Raw genomic sequence first — 16,591 nt, forward strand, 5'->3', positions numbered from 1 at the left:
GTTTTGAACTTTGGGCCCAGGTGTAAGGTCTGCTCTCAACTCTCCAAAATCAAAAAAAAAACAGCTGCTTCAACATAATTACTTTTGGGGAAAAGTATAAACCCTCAGAATCCTTTGGGTTTTGCTACCACGTTTGAACAAGATGCTAGAGTTCAACACCCTAACCAAACTAATTAAGAGGAATCAAGTATTTCAAAACAATCCAAACGCAAATTGATGTGGTCAAGGAACAGAAATCTGTATTACCGTTCTCCGGTATAATGTTTACCTGCCATAGAGTTGGTGGGCCTGATGCAATCCTTGTAACATACCTGGGACAGCTACCAAGAGACCAGGCTGCATAGAGAAAGAAAGAAGACATCATTTATACATATTTGAGCTCTGAAAGACTAATCTTTTAGTCAGGACTCTCCAAAATATTGTTCTAAAGAGCAGAGCACTACTCTCTTCATACACCTCCATAGCTGCTATCAACAATGCTCACTGGCTGTCCCACCAAGAGATGAGGCTTCAGCAGTAAAAGAAGAGAAGAATCCATCTAGTCAATTGTACCATGGTTTCTGCAGGCAGCCTCAGTAATGAAACTGGATTTTTTTCCCTATATAGGGGAAGAGCCTAGATATAAATGGCAAACAAAGCTGCAATTTAAGCTCAAGGCTCCTAGTTGGAAGTCACTACTTAAGATTGATAGCAACCAAATTATCCTGCAGTGTTCACGTTATGTACTTCATCAAATGTTCTGACATGCAGTAAAATCCAATGTCACACCTTCAGGCGATTCTCTGAAGGCTTGAGGTCATTTGTAAAGGCATTAAAAATAGCAATAAAAGAACAGAGTAACATTATGACCATGGGCGGGACTGCGCTTAGTGAATATAGTTCACATAGAAATAACCTGTTTGAAGGAACTCAAGCATTTAGCATTTACTTCTAAGCTGTTTTTATTCCCTTCTGTAGGCATTGCCTTATCACGCACCATCCCGTAAAGGGTTAACAGATAGTTTTTCCCACCATCTATACAGCACAAGTCAGCACTTGCCTGGATGAGTGCAGCCCCAACAAATATCCTTTCATATGCAATTTACAGTTTGCTTCCATCATGCGTATATTAAAGTTTAAAGTTGCACAAGCACTTTACAATTAATGGAACTCTGTCACTCTTCGAATAAATAAATACAAAAGAGGCAGGCGGCAGCTCTAACCTTGTCCTCCCAGCTATGTGCGAACATTTGCTCCTCAATCTCCGCTGGAGCGGTCTCTCGAAAGTCAACAATGAAGCTTTCATTCTTCCTGATATCATGAACTAACATTACACCACCCCTGGAAGAAAGGACAAATAAGAAAAGGGCATCATTCCAGCAAATTCCTGACTGACAAACAATAAGCCATATACGCGCACACATTTCATCTCCATGTCAGCATCTCTACATCGAGGAAAGGTGATGGACAGGCAGAAAACAATCTATTTCAGATGGGGATGGCTGAAGAGGCCAATCCTTGAGACAGGATCTGCCACAAGAGCTGCTTCCAAGTGACATTGTGGGTTGTTGTTTTTGGTGTTGGTGCCTGTTGCCAAGCCACTGTAGCCTCTGGTCATCATGGTTATGTGCGCCAGCCCACAGGAGGTGTCGCCATTTTCATCTTGTCGTCAGCTAGTGACTCCCAGCTGCAATAATCAATGTTTAGACTCTTCATGTCACGCTAGCAAGCATCCTTGAAGCAGAGCTTTGGGCATCTCACTGGTTGTCTGGCTCCGGCTACCTCACCACACAGGAAGTTCCTGGGTATGCAACCATCTCCCGTGGATGTCCTGCGGACGTGCCTGAGCAAACAAAGCTGCCGCTGTTTGATGACATGGGAGGTCCACCTTTGAGAGGGCTGCAGCATTCATGATTTCATCCTGCCAGGGTATACCCAAAAAGTGAAGATGGAAATTGTTGAGCTTCTTTTCTTGATAGCTGTAAGTTGTCCGTGTTTCTCAGCCGTACAGCAAGGTGCTGAGAACACAGGCCTCATAAACCATCAGCTTGGTCCTAAGGGTCAGCTCAATGTTCTTCCATGTGTGTTTTGTGAATCGGTCAAAGGTGGTAGCCGCTTTCCCTGTGTGTGTATTGAGTTCTGCATCAAGGGGCAGATTATCGGTCACTGCACATCAAACATCTCCATGCCATCAATGAGATTGGCAACATGGTGCCAGTTTTGTTGAAATATTAGCCATTTTGGGCCTATTAGGATCTGGGCTGAGATTTATTTCATTTTAAGCTTTTACAGCAACTTGCACTACATAGCGTCAATAGTGTAGAAAACATCCAGCTGGGTGGAAAAGGGGGGAGATCCAAGGACACATGACCCTTTGTAAAACAAGAATTTTGTGTATAAACATGAGCATTTTCATTAAATATTCCATAATACCTACAACACCTACCCTCCAATTCCAGAGCTGTGGGGATGGATTATTCCTAAACATAAGGCGGACACAATAGCTGCATCCACCGAAGAGCCATCACGATTCAGTATTTCGGTACCAACTGTGGAGCAATGGGCCACATCTGTAACCACTGCACCTTGGTGAAAGATCTACATGGAACAAGAGGGGAAGGTAGAGTCAGAGATGCAAAACTTCCCTGGTTTATGATTGTTGCTCATTAGGTTTCTGAAATATTGCCACGTCTGCTTGATTCCCAATGGGAATACAGATTAAGACACAATGAATTCTTGAAATCACCCTATTGGTACCCAGTAAAAATACTGATGTATTGTTCTGGGTAAGGCCCCCCACTCCCCACCACTTTTATTTCCTGGGTGCTCCAGGCTTGGGGACCTTTTCCCTTTCTTAAAACTGTCGTATGTGCCAGCAGTTGAGCACCATGCCAGACCTGGCCCTTCAGTCACTATAAACTAACTAACATTCTCTTGTGCCCAAGTAAGTAAATAAATAAATAAACAAGGTAAGCTGGACTTCCCATGATGTCAAATGTACTCTTCTAGGGAAATGGGAGCAGTAAGGACACAGCAAAAGGGGGTAGATCGGAGGGAAACAATAAAGGCAGTGGAGGTTTACATTCCAAGAAGTGTAAATGACAGGAACCATGTTCACTTCCTCAGTCAGCTCTGGCACTGTGGTAACGTGCCACTGAGTCAGAAGGTCTTAACCTTCTTGCTTCACTTCAAGAGGCCTGAGCACATGATCCAGGCTGACACATGCAGGATTGCAGGGAGTGCTGCAGTGTTAGGGGTGATGACTTTTGTAAGAGATGTTAAACAAAGGCCTTCTCAGTTCCCTCAGATGGATATAAAAATTCCGTGGCACCATTTCAAGGGTGAACAAGTGGGTTCTTCCCGGTACTTTAGCCAACGTTCATTCCTCTACTAACATCACTGAACAGCTAATTTGGCTATTATCAGATTGCTGTTTGTGGGATCGTCCTACATGCAAATTGATCGCCATATTTTCAACATTACAGTCGTGACCACACCTCAAAAGTGCTTAATTGCGTACAAAGCATTTTCGGATGTCCCAAGGTCAGGAAGAGTGCTAGCTTAATGACAAGTGCCTTTTTTAGTTTGTGGGGCAGGTAAAACCTTTAGAGTGAACCTTTCCATTTTGCAGTTACAGGTAGAAGACTTACCTGTGGGTCTCCAAAGTAGATCTGTATAATCAAGGCTACAGTGACTCCAGTCGCAAATGTTAAGCAGGCAGTGATAATAACAGTCAAACCATCCTGCCGACAGGTGCAGTCACCAGAAAATGGATCCTTGTTGGTCACACGCAATGGAGACATCTCCTGACTGCCCATCTCAGAGGAGGAGGAGGGCAGGCGTTGGAGGCGAGCCGATTTCAGGAACAAGTCAGGATCTACAAAAGGTCATTTAAAAAGTTTAGTCTTGGTTTATTTCAATTGATGATTACTGAATTTCTACAACAGTGCAATACATGCATAGGATTAGCAGGCGTGTACGAGTGGAAAAGTCCATATCTCACAGAATTTATAAATGTTCACTTAATGCTTTAGGCACACTGGCCTTACTTGAAGTACCTCTGCCTCGCCTCCCTACCCACAATGGTATCCAGCTTTGCTCTGGGCTCAGAGAGAGGGAAAAAAGACTGGCCATGTGCTATAAAATATGAATGGACTGGTGGGAATTGACAAAAACAAGTACCTGGTGCCCTCGGACAATGCCAAAACACAAGGTGGTCATCCATACAAAGACCATTTGGCTCCAAGACACAGTGTATCAACAATCTTCCCAAGGATAATCCCACAGTGGAACAAGCTGAGAAAGGAAATAGTCACAGCCCCATCACTTGAAAGCTTCAAAACCCATCTTTAGATTATTTCCATTTAAAAACGATCAGGACCACCATCTGAGCAGGTCGTGCTTGGTTTAGCTAGCGCTACCTGTATAAATGTTGGAGGAATATGGGTGTTATCCTGTGATGCCGACGTAACTAAAACAGAAGCAGAAGAAGCAGAAAGGTATAAAAGTCATGGTGTTGCCACCATTGTTTCTTTCTTCATCATCCTAATTTTATCACACTTTCTTCTGGTATTTCATGAAAGCATTTTATTCAAAGCTCCTCACTTTGCAAATCCAGCTGCACTGCGTTTCAGAGCAAATAAAGTTATCAGTATGCTCAAAGTCAAAACATGGACTTAAGGGATAAATTCAAAGGTTGGAAATCAAACAATAACTGTAAAGTACACATTGCACAGCAGGTCAATCACTACCTGATGGACAGGTAGATTAACGTTTCAACTGCGACCCTTCAGAAAGGAGGAAGAGATAAATTTAGAAAGACACAAGCAGACAGTAAAACAAACAGGCACAGAAACAAGAGATAGATTTGAGGAAAGAGAGGCTGAGAGGGAGAGGGAGAAACACAAGACCTGCAGAGGGACAGAGGCAAAAGATCTTTAACAGATTGCACACCTGAAGAGGTCAAGTTGTGCACACTCTTGGCCCAACGCAACATAACCAGATTTAATGCATACTAGGCAGAGTATACTAGTAGAAAGTGGAGTAAAAATATTTTATGCACGTTTCAGAGATTAAGTAGCCATGAAGGGATGAAGACACAAGTGCAATTTTAACCTATGGCTTACCTGTGAAAAGGGTTGTGCATGAATAATATGGTGCTTATGAAATGCAGCAATACAGCAAGTTAGAAATAGAAGCAGCAATTTTAGAGAAGTTAGTTCAGTGAATTCAAGAAACTGAAAGAAGGAAGTAAACCCAAGTTTATTAAAATTAAATACTTTATACATTCTTGAAGAAGGCTCATATTACACTGTGCAAATAGCCTCACCAAATTTAAATGAGCCAATATCTGTACATTAAGATTTTTTTTTTACAATTCTCATTTATACAGCACATTCACCACTGAAAGAATTCCAACATGTTGCACATAGAAGCACATGTCAAACAGTGAATCCCCATTATAATAAAAGCAAAAATACTGCGGATGCTGGAAATCTGAAACAAAAACAAAAATACCTGGAAAAACTCAGCAGGTCTGACAGCATCCCCGGAGAGGGGAATACAGTTGACTCCATATAACTCTTCATCAGAACTAAGGAAATAGAGAAATGAGGTGAAATATAAGCTGGTTTGAACAGAAGGGTTCTTCCCAGTACTTTAGCCAACGTTCATTCCTCTACTAACATCACTGAACAGATAATTTGGTTGGGGGGGTGGGGGGGGGGGGTGGGGGGGGCACCAGATAGAGCTGGATAGAGGGCCGGTGATTGGCAATCTCTTCTTTGCCTCCACCTAAGATGTCATAGACAAAAGGACAAAGGGATGTTGACGGTGGTGATAATATCTAAGGAATGTGCTAATGGGGACATTAAGGGTAGCAAGCAGAACAAGCTAGTGGCAGATGGCCCTAGTGGGGGTGGGGTGGGGGGGGAAGGGATCAAAATGGGCTAAAAGGTGGAGATAAAACAATAGATCGAAATAAATTTTAAAATAGGTGGGAAAAGAAAAATATATTTTTTTTAAATTATAAATTATTGGAAAAAGGGGGATCGGAAAAGAGGGTGGGGATGGAGGAGAGAGTTCATTAGCTGAAATTGTTGAACTCAATATTAAGTCCGGAAGGCTGTAAAGTGCCTAGTCGGAAGATGAGGTGCTGTTCCTCCAGTTTGCGTTGAGCTTCACTGGAACATTGCAGCAGGCCAAGGATGGACATGTGGGCATGAGAGCAGGGTGGTGTGTTGAAATGGCAAGCGACAGGGAGGTCTGGGTCATGCTTGCGGACAGACCGAAGGTGTTCCGCAAAGCGGTCACCCAGTCTGCGTTTGGTCTCTCCAGTGTAGAGAAAACCGCATTGGGAGCAGCGAATGCAGTAGACTAAATTGAGGGAAGTGCAAGTGAAGTGCTGCTTCACTTGAAAGGAGTGTTTGAGCCCTTGGACGGTGAGGAGGGGGGGAGTATAGGGGCAGGTGTTGCACCTTCTGCAGTTGCATGGGAAGGTGCCATGGGAGGGGGTTGAGGTGTGGGGGTGATGGAGGAGTGGACCAGGGTGTCTTGGAGGGAATGATCCCTACGGAAAGCTGCTAGGGAGGGTGAAGGGAAGATCTGTTTGGTGGTGGCATCATGCTGGAGCTGGCAGAAATGGCGGAGGATGATCCTTTGAACGTGGAGGCTGGTGGGGTGATAAGTGAGGACAAGGGGGACCCTATCATGATTCTGGGAGGGAGAGGAAGGTGTGAGGGCGGATACATGGGAGATGGGTCGGACATGGTTGAGGGCCCTGTCAACCACCGTGGGTGGAAAACCTTGGTTAAGGAAGAAGGAAGATATGTCAAAGAAACTGTTTTTGAAAGTCGCATCATCAGAACAGATACGACGGAGGTGAAGGAACTGAGAGAATGGGATGGAGTCCTTACAGGAAGTGGGGTGTGAGGAGCTGTAGTCCAGATAACTGTGGGAGTCAGTAGGCTTGTAATGAATATTGGTGGACAGTCTATCACCAGAAATTGAGACAGAGAGGTCAAGGAAGGGAAGGGAAGTGTCAGTGATGGACCACGTGAAAATGATGGAAGATGGAAATTGGAAGCAAAATTAATAAATTTTTCCAGATCCAGACGAGAGCATGAAGCAGCACCGAAGTAATCATCGATGTACCGGAGAACGAGTTGTGGGAGGGGGCCTGAGTAGGACTGGAACAAGGAATGTTCCACATACCCCATAAAGAGACAGGCATAACTGGGGCCCATGCGGGTACCCATAGCCACATCTTTTATTTGGAGGAAGTGAGACAAGTTTAAGGAGAAATTGTTCAGTGAGAGAACAAGTTCAGCCAGACGGAGGACAGTAGTGGTGGATGGGGATTGTTCGGGCCTTTGTTCGAGGAAAAAGCGGAGAGCCCTCAGAACATTCCAGTGGGGGATTGAGCTGTAGAGGGATTGAACATCCATGGTGAAGAGGAGGCGGTTGGGGCCAGGGAACTGGAAATTGTTGATATGATGTAGGACGTCAGAGGAATCACAGATGTAGGTGGGAAGAGACTGGACAAAGGGAGAGAGAATGGAGTCAAGATAGCAAGAAATGAATTCCTTGGCACAGGAACAGGCTGACACGATCGGTCTGCCAGGACAGTCCTGTTTGTGGATTTTGGGTAGGAGGTAGAAGCAGGTCGTCCGAGGTTGGGAGACTATGAGGTTGGAAGCTGTGGAGGGAAGATCTCCAGAGGAGGTGAGGTCAGTGACAGTCCTGGAAACAATGGCTTGATGTTCAGTGGTGGGGTCATGGTCCAGGGGGAGGTAGGAGGAAGTGTCTGCGAGTTGACGCTCAATGGGAATGAATCCCCATTCCTGCTTCACACATACAGTGAGAGAGAGAGAGATCACATTTGTGTTTAAATAACAATCACTGCTCTTCAAAGTAATTTGTTGTGTGACGTGATAAGTTGCTTTGTAAACAGTACTGTTTGTGCTACTCGCCAGAGAAAAAGGAGACATGCTTCTAAGGGTTTGTCAAAGAAAAACAGAAGAGTTCTATTGGTGTCCAGGCCAACAATTGCTCCTCAAAGCAAAATACTGTGGATGCAGAAAACCTGAAAAAACAGAAAATGTTGGAAATACTCAACAGGTCTGGCAGCATCTGTGGAGAGAGATGCAGAGTTAACGTTTCTGATCATGATCTTTAATCAGAACCCTCAAACATTACCAACAAAGAGATAAACTGGTCATTTATCTCACTTTTGTTTGTGGGGTGCACGAATTGGATGCTGCATTTGCCCACATAATACTGGCTAAACTTCAAAAGCAATCAATTGCTTGTGAAGTGCATTGGGACATTTTGAGGATGTGATGGATGTTATATAGATACAAATCCTCTCTCTTAAGTCTTATAACTGAAAATGCAAGAACAACAAAGCACCTGGGATTGACGAGATACCAGCAGAGCTATTGAAACATGGCGAGAACACCATCACAGCAGAGCTCACAGACCTGTTCAACAAGATCTGGACTGTAGAGGACATCCTGGATGACTGGAGGCGAGGAGTAATTGTCAAGCTGCCAAAGAAAGGGAAACTCAGTGACTGCAACAACTGGAGGGGCATCTCATACTGCTGTCAGTGCTTGGCAAGGTCTTCAGCATGGTGCTCCTCAACAGGTTGAAAGCAGAAGTAGACATTACCCGTTGCAAAGAACAGGTAGGTTTCTGGGGTGGCAGGTCATGCTTCAAGCAGATCTTTAGGCTCAGGAACATCACAGAACAGAGCCTAGAGTATCGGGAGCCACTTGTTATCAAGAAGGTATACGATAGCATCCATTGGCAGTCACTCTGATACGTCGCAAGACAGTACAGCATCCCGGAGCGGTATATTAACATCTTCAAAGCCTTATACTGGGACTCCAGCTGCTGCATCAAGACCAGCACGGGCACCACGGACTCTTTCAACATCATCACAGCAGTACGGTAAGGCTGCATACTCTCCCCATTCCTTTTCCTCTTGGTTATTGATTTCATCATGAGGAAGGTGATGGTGGGTGCAGAATTTGGCATCCCACGGTAGATGGACCTGGATTCTGCAGGTAACATCGCCTTGTTGGTGAAAGAATCGCGCACGCTCCAAGACATGACCACCAGTGTGGAGAGTAGCGGTGCCAAGGTTGGTCTACGCATCAGCTGCAAGAAGACCAAGATGGTGACAACTGGACGGCAACAAGGCCCCTCCCATCACCATCGGGTAACAGAATTTCCAAGGATGTCAACCACTTTCTCTACTGTCAAGGAACTATCATATTTTTCGTAATATCACTGTGGGATTCTTTAAAGCAGGTGTGTGTGTGTGAGGCTAATTTAATTAAATTAGAGACGATTAGTCCGCAAGGTTTAAATTATCAAAGGAGTGAGTGTAAAACAGGCATTTAAAATGGAGACGAGTAAAGCTAGAGCAAGCTCAGTAGATACAGTGTGAATGGAATTGGCGTTTTTAGATAAGTGGAGAGGTGTTTGATTTTCAAAGGGAGGTGGAAAATGTTTACAACTGACAAGGTAAATAAGGCAAGTGGTCATGTTGATTTTTCCAAAAGTACTGGCCATAATGAGAACCTTTAGGTTTTTTTTAATATTCTGGGAAAAGTAACTTCTAAAAACAAGTGGAAACAATGGGATATACAAATCAAAACGGAAAAAGATATATTTAAAGAAGCACGGAAGGCTGTGTGAGGTGTGGCCGTGTGAGATCTTGAAAGGTGACTGTGTGAAACAGACTTGGGGGGAAAAGCCTCGAGCCACCCTGAAGACATTTGCTGTTCCAGTAACTAAAGTGGAAGTCCATTGTCCAGTGGACACTTGTGGTAATATTGCTGGATGACTTTATAAATTTGGAATCTATTTGGACTGTTGCCTTAAAGTGGGTGTCTAGTTGGGAATCTGGTTAAGTAGAAATTTTGGGAACTGTTTAACTGTGCAACTGTAATCTTAAGTGTGTTTAAGTTTTTTTTCTTCTTTTGTTAATAAATGTTTTAATTTAATCTTTAAAATCTCTAAAGGTGGTAGTGGACTCATTACTTCAAACTTCAGTGCCCAAGCCTTCTTGTAATAAATACAAATTGCAAAATCGTTGTTTCAGTGTGGCCAAGTTCCCCTTGTGGGGTTGGTCAGCCTGGCAAATACCACCTGCCATATCTTAACACTACCTCGGAAGCAACATCTCCAGGGAGGTTAATGTAGAGAACGACGTCCACACAAGAATCAGCAAAGCAGCATCGGTCTTCCAGCAGCTCCACACGGCCTGGGCATCCAATACCATCAACATGGCTGTGAAGCTGTGACTCTACATGTCCATAGTAGTACCAACTGGAATCTATGCCAGCGAGACATGGAAGAGAACAGCAAAGGTGTCACATAAGTTGGACATCTTTCACCAGCGCCAGCTATATAAGATCCTGGGCATCACCATGGAGAAATGGCATCACCAATGAGGAAATGCTACAGAGAACTGGACAGCAGCAGCTGCGGGACATTGTGACAGAGACACAACCAAGACTGGCAGGACATGTATTTCACCTACTGGACTTACACCAACTCAGAGTGGAATAGAATGGACACCACCAGATGGAAAAAGAAGACAGAGCCAGCCAAGGAAGACCTGGCGAAGTGCATTTAAGGAGCACCTTCAAGAGTGGGAAACCACCTGGGCTGGTGCAAAAGAAATTGTGTTGGACAGGGCCAGTGGACAAGTCTTGCTGCCCATAGTTCCTTTGGTCCTGTACAGGACAAAGTCTAAGTATGTAAAAGCCATGGGTTGTACCTTAGTTAGAAGTTCTGACAAAACGTAATCAAGCTGAAATATTAGTAATGTCTCTCTTTATCCATGAATGCTGTCTGACCTGCTGAATGTTTCTAGCATCCTCTGGTTTTATTCCAGGTTTCTTGCATTTTGTAGTATTTTGTTACTTTCCCCATTTTTAACTTATTGTTTTCTCCCTCACCTCTGTTTCCTTCAATCCTAAAGATGGCCCTATCCATTTGGCATTTCTGACAAGGGATGATCGTCTAAAGATGCCAGCTCATTCTCTCTCATTCATAGATGCCAAACAGCTTGTGCATTTCCAAACTTGTTCATTTTCAGTTCAGACATACTGCCCTTGTTTTCATGTTATTCCAAGGTATATATTCGATTAGACAATCACTGCAAGTTACATCCTACAGCAGGGAGGGCAGTATGGACATCAGCAGTCCAGGTTAGCCTGAGGGACTGGCTATCATTCCATTGACAAGAGTAAAAACAGCTAACTAGAAGTGGTACAGCTAACGTTAAACTTCAGTGAAAATGCCCGCATGCCCTGACAGATTATCCAAAAATTCTCTTTCAGAAGCCGAGTGACCCATTTTGTCTTACCAGCATTTTGTTTTCAGACTTTCTTTTATATTAAAAAACTCAAAGACCGTAGAGAGAGATTTAAGTCTGTGAAAATACACCCAAAGTTCCTGTAGGTGATGCTTTCTATTATACAAAACCAATCATTCTTCTCTGATAGGCTTGTAGTTATGACCGATGCCCTACACGACTTAGGACATCAGCAATTAATCATCGTGCTATGCTCAATGGCCATTAGAACTCTCATCCTATGAATAAGAAAATCAGAGCTCTATTTAACTGCGGCACTGTCTCTGAAACATTATGTGAACTTTTGCTACCTTGTCTGTTTCGTGCCTTCAATGTACTGTGCTTCTGTCACATTTCTGCAGGCCATTTGTTGATTTCACACCCATAAAATCTGCATTTCTTTTGAATCTTGTTAATGTCCGTATGAACAACGGGCGCTGAAAGAAGTTTGCAGGGTTTACTCCAATAAGGCGGATAGTGAGTTTAAGACTGTCCTCGTGCCTCTCTCTGCTGTTGCGAGAGTCCAGGGTGCCAGTCATATCACACCATCCTTAAACTGGATTCATCCAAGACTATCTTAACGCATTGAGTCCCGTTCCTCTATCACCCCTATGCTCGCTGACCTACGGTAACTTCAGCCCAGCCACGTCTTGATTTTAAAATTCTCATCCTTGTCTTCAAATCCCTCCATGGCCTCTCCACCCCCAATCTCTGGAACCTCCTCCATCCCTATAACCCTCAGGGATCTTTGATCCCTCCAATTCCGATCTCTTGCAAATCCCCCATTTTCATTGCTCCACTATTGGTGGCCGTGCCTTCAGCTGCCTAGGCCCTATGCTCTGGAATTCCCTTCCTAAACATCTCCACAAGCACCTTGGTACATTTTACTATGTTGAAGACGCTATACAAATACAAGTAATTGTAGCTATCAGTTGCTATTTAACACAAAAGAATTGGATGATGCCAAGGGGAATCTTTAGCATTTTACTGGATGCTGAAGCGACCTTCCTTGCCTCTGATCGCCCTGCGATCTCAGTAACCAGTTCCACTCAAATCTACTTGCTCTTGGTGCAAATTCTTGCACCATTCCAAATTGCAGAATCGATTCTAGGCTCCTAGATTTGCTGACATGATAACCAAAGATCCAGCAATCAGATGTATTCAGGGTAGAAATGAGAGAAAACAACTTTCTGGTAAAACTGTAGGAAAGCATTTTGCAATCTGTAATGTTGCAGAAACTATAGGTTAAATCCATATCCTACTAAAGGGCTGATTTTTAAAAAAAAAGTATTTATTCAAGCGCCGCGAGTCCCTCGTTCCCAGGGTGAATCTGCTGCCTTGGCAACGAGAAGAGGCGTCTCAACATGAAGCTTCTACTGTACAGCTGTTCTCAAACAGGAGAATGAAGTTTCAGTCTATTTAGCTCTGGAGTCAGATCAGGCCCCCTCTCAGAATTTAAACCCCAACTGCTTAGCCTCAGTATAAAGAAAACCACTCTTTGCAGTGATACTGCAGTCATAATGTAAATCCAATCTTTAAACTGCTAACTCAAAAAGAGCATTTCCAATTCAAACACCAGTTGTCAATACAGAGTTCCTCCAATTCTGGCCTCTTGCACATCTTTCACTTCCTACGTTCCACCACTGGCAGCTGTGCCTTCAGCCATCTCAGTCCTGAGCTCTGGGATTTCTTCCCCCGATAGCTTGGCCTCAACCACCACTCGCTCCTTTTAAGACTGCTTACAAAGTGCCCTTTTGACCGAGGCTTTGGTCACTTAGCATAATATCGCTTTTGGCTCGATGTCAATTGCCTTTGGATTACACTCCTTGAGACGTTTTACAATGTTAAAGGCGCTATGCACATGCAAGTTGCTGTTGTAGTTTATCGGAGTGAAATTGCCATTTTTCTGTATAAAATTCATTGATCATAAAATGACTTGATTCAGAATCTTTGCCACAGAAATACTACCTATTTCAGAATTATTTTTTTTTTAAAAAAGCACAACAACAATTGAATTATTTTTAATGGAGTTGGGGGAGGGTGACATATTACCCCAAAGTGTTGCATAACCTTTGATGCAAACTTCATAAACCAATCTGAGTGGGAGCCAAGTGGGCTCTAAACTGTCACCAAACCCAGAATGTTTACTTTTTTTGCTGCCTATGTCTCAATAACAAAAGCTTATTGAATACAAGCAATCCTTTGGCTAATTGAGTATGCTCTCTTCCCCTCTCAACATTCCTGCTTCAACATTGATGAAAAAATTGAGCTTGGTGAAAGACAAAGAGTTCCGTGTTGCTATGGAAACTTGAAGGTGTAGGTCTTCCAGAATTGGTCAGGCCTCACATTGAAACAAAATGGGGAGCCTCATGTTAAATTTTAAAATGTCTTTTTCTTTTATTCATTCATGGGGATGTGGGCACCACTGGCAATATCAGCATTAATCAACGCACCTCTAATTGCCCGATGAGAAGGCAGTGATGAACACAGGGTGGTCCAACTTTTTTGTAGCAGTTTGATGCCATTTTACAGGCCATTTCAGAGGGCAGCTAAGAGTGAACCACATTGCTTGGGGCCTGGAGTCAAAAGTAGGCCAAGCCAGTAAGGATGGCAGATTTCCTTCCCTAAAGGACATGAATGAACCAGATGGGTTTTTAATGACAAACTGATGGTCCCACAGTCACCATTACCAAGACTAGCTTTTTATTCCAGATTTATATAATTGCACTCAAATTCGCCAGCTTCTGTGGTGGGATTTGAACTCATGGGCTGAGTGTTATGGGCCACCCGCAGGTGGTAAAACAGGAGGGTGAACCTGTAAATTAGGGCACCGTCATTGGCGGCATGCCCGCCACCCACCCACCCCGCCACAATTTTATGGGCGGGGGAGGGGGATGTGATAGGTGGGCTGCTCACCCATGGCCCAAATGAGTCCCTCAATTGGCAAATGAATGTCTTATTCAGAGCCTCATCCCATCGCCACTCCAATTTAACAGATAGTGGGAGAGGCCTGCACCCAATGAGTAGCCACGCAGGTTTAACCCTGCGGGCTGGTCAGTGAGCTCCCTGTGCCAATTGGAGGCTCCCCGCCCAAACAGCTGTCTCCCAGGGTCCACCCTCCCACCCTTGCCCTGTCTAACATGACCCTCCGCCCCCTGGCCCTACTTCCCCGGCAGGCCCCAGCGAGATTCCTGACTTACCTGGGTCCTGGGTTTCACGGCATCCATGGTTCCTCTTCCTCCCAGGCTTCCTGCAATACCGACAGCGGCCACCAATCCTGGTGTGGCACAAAACTAATGTCTTCGCTTGGCCGGCAGCTCCATGAGGTGGGACATCCTCCTGCAGACAAACGGAAGTCCCACTTCATACTAATTAAAGGGCCATTGCCCGAAAAATTAAAGCAGGGCGAGCCAGCTAAGCAGAGGCAGGCTCACTCCCAACATTTACGCTGGGATGTGAGGGACCTGCCCTCAGTGTATAATCAGCCCCATGTCTCCAAAGCATTAGTCCTGATGTTTGGATTGCTGGTCCAGTAACTTAACCACGATGCTACCATTCCTGACATATATTTAATTTAATTTTTCTATGACCTCTCTTTCCCCTTTTTTTACTTCTCTTTGAAATGATCAGTTTTAGAATTTTGCATCATTGGCCCAGATTTTGCATTCAGTAGCAAATGAATGTCGCTTGCCCTTCATTATGTTTACAGCTAGCTCCAGATTTTTTGTGGGTTTTTACATTGCAATTTGAATTAGTGAGTTGGAACACCATGCTGCCCTTGACAGGGGTCCTAGGGAGGCAGTGATGTAGTGGTATTGTCACTGCACTAGTAATCCAGAGATCCAGGGTAATGCTTTGGGGACCTTGGTTCAAATCCCACCATGGCAGATTTGAATTCAATAAAAATCTGGAATTAAAAGTCTAATGATGACCATGAAACCATTGTCGATTGTCATATAAACCCATCTGATTCACCAATGTCCAACATTTATGCTGGGGTGTGAGGAGCCTGCCCTCAGGACACAGAAGGAAATCTGCTGTCCTTACCTGGTCTGGCCTGCATGTAACTCCAGACCCACAGCAATGTGGGTGACTCTTAAATGCCCGGACGATGCGGTTCGAAAAGGTGGCTCACCACCATCTTCTCAAGGGCAATTAGGAATGGGCAATAAATGCTGGGCCTGTGAGAACAGGTCAAGTAATGGCATGTCCCCTGAATCAGTTTGAAAAATCCTTACCGAGGAATACAAGAGCTAAACCAGGAAGTGTAAGTTAGAATATTTAAAATCAATATAAAATCATGTATAGAAAGCTAAACAAAGGGAGAAAAGGAAAGATGGGATTAAAAGAGAGAATGAAAACATTTTTTAAATTTTTTACGATCTCCAACAATAATTAAAATCTGAAGCAATGAGACTTTACAATTGTAAAATTAAATTTTCAGTGCCAGAGAGACTGACTAGCAATAATTAAAACTTAACATGCGGTAAAAATTCAGTCTCTTGAATGGACATGCCCTAGCTTTTGCTGGCACATTTAGAAAGTACCACAAATTCATCCCCGTCGTGTAGTTCAGTGCTGAGTCTCTGTTAGAGAGAAGCTTCTGGAGCAGCAGGGTACATCGGACAGCAACTTCCTGATTTCCGTGTGCCCAAAGACTAGAAGCCCTGACAGCCTCACTATTGCTCTTAAATGCAAAATCCAGACCAATCTCTCTAGGCTCTGCCATTTCCTTTATTACCATCATCAACAGCCACTATCTGCAAACTATACTGCCAGCAATGATCCCTTTGTTAAATTCTTTACATGGATTTTACCTCCACTTGAGCAGGCAGACTTCAGTTTAACATCTCATCCAAAAAGACAACATCTTTAACAGTGCAACACTCCCTCAGTATTGCACTGGAGCGGCAGCCTAGAGTTTTACAGCCAAGCCTCCAGAGTGGGACTCAAACTCACAATCTACGGATTCAGGGACGAGAATGTTACCAACTGAGCCACAGATGCCATCACTTCAGTTTTCTACTTGAGTAGTTAAGAGATCATTCTATTCCTTTCCGTTGTGTGCGTTTCTCTGTCAGCACTTGCGTGCATGCAAGTGCAAAAATGTGTTTGTCCTTCCCTCATCCCTTTGTCTTGCTCCTTTTAAAATGTTTCTCATCTTGCAGTTCTGATCAGCATCTGAAATATCCCTGTTTTCCCCCACAGATACCGATTGAGCTGTAGGGTGTTTCTAGCATC

The 16,591-nt window shown here is 44.0% G+C and overlaps 1 protein-coding gene across 3 annotated transcripts in view; it reads right to left on the bottom strand.

Moving 5' to 3' along the window:
• Positions 1-16,591, bottom strand: part of ggt7 (gamma-glutamyltransferase 7) — a 52,735-nt gene that overhangs the window by 20,072 nt on the left and 16,072 nt on the right. For all 3 annotated transcript variants that reach the window (XM_078554949.1, XM_078554950.1, XM_078554948.1), the window contains exons 2-5: positions 3,630-3,856; positions 2,426-2,577; positions 1,203-1,320; positions 269-336 (exon numbers count right to left, since the gene is read on the bottom strand). In XM_078554949.1, coding sequence (XP_078411075.1) covers positions 269-336; positions 1,203-1,320; positions 2,426-2,577; positions 3,630-3,856 — 565 coding nt within the window. The remainder of the gene's footprint in view (positions 1-268; positions 337-1,202; positions 1,321-2,425; positions 2,578-3,629; positions 3,857-16,591) is intronic.

Source organism: Cetorhinus maximus, chromosome 13 (assembly GCF_964194155.1).
Source record: "Cetorhinus maximus chromosome 13, sCetMax3.hap1.1, whole genome shotgun sequence".
In the NCBI taxonomy this organism is placed as follows: Eukaryota; Metazoa; Chordata; class Chondrichthyes; order Lamniformes; family Cetorhinidae; genus Cetorhinus; species Cetorhinus maximus.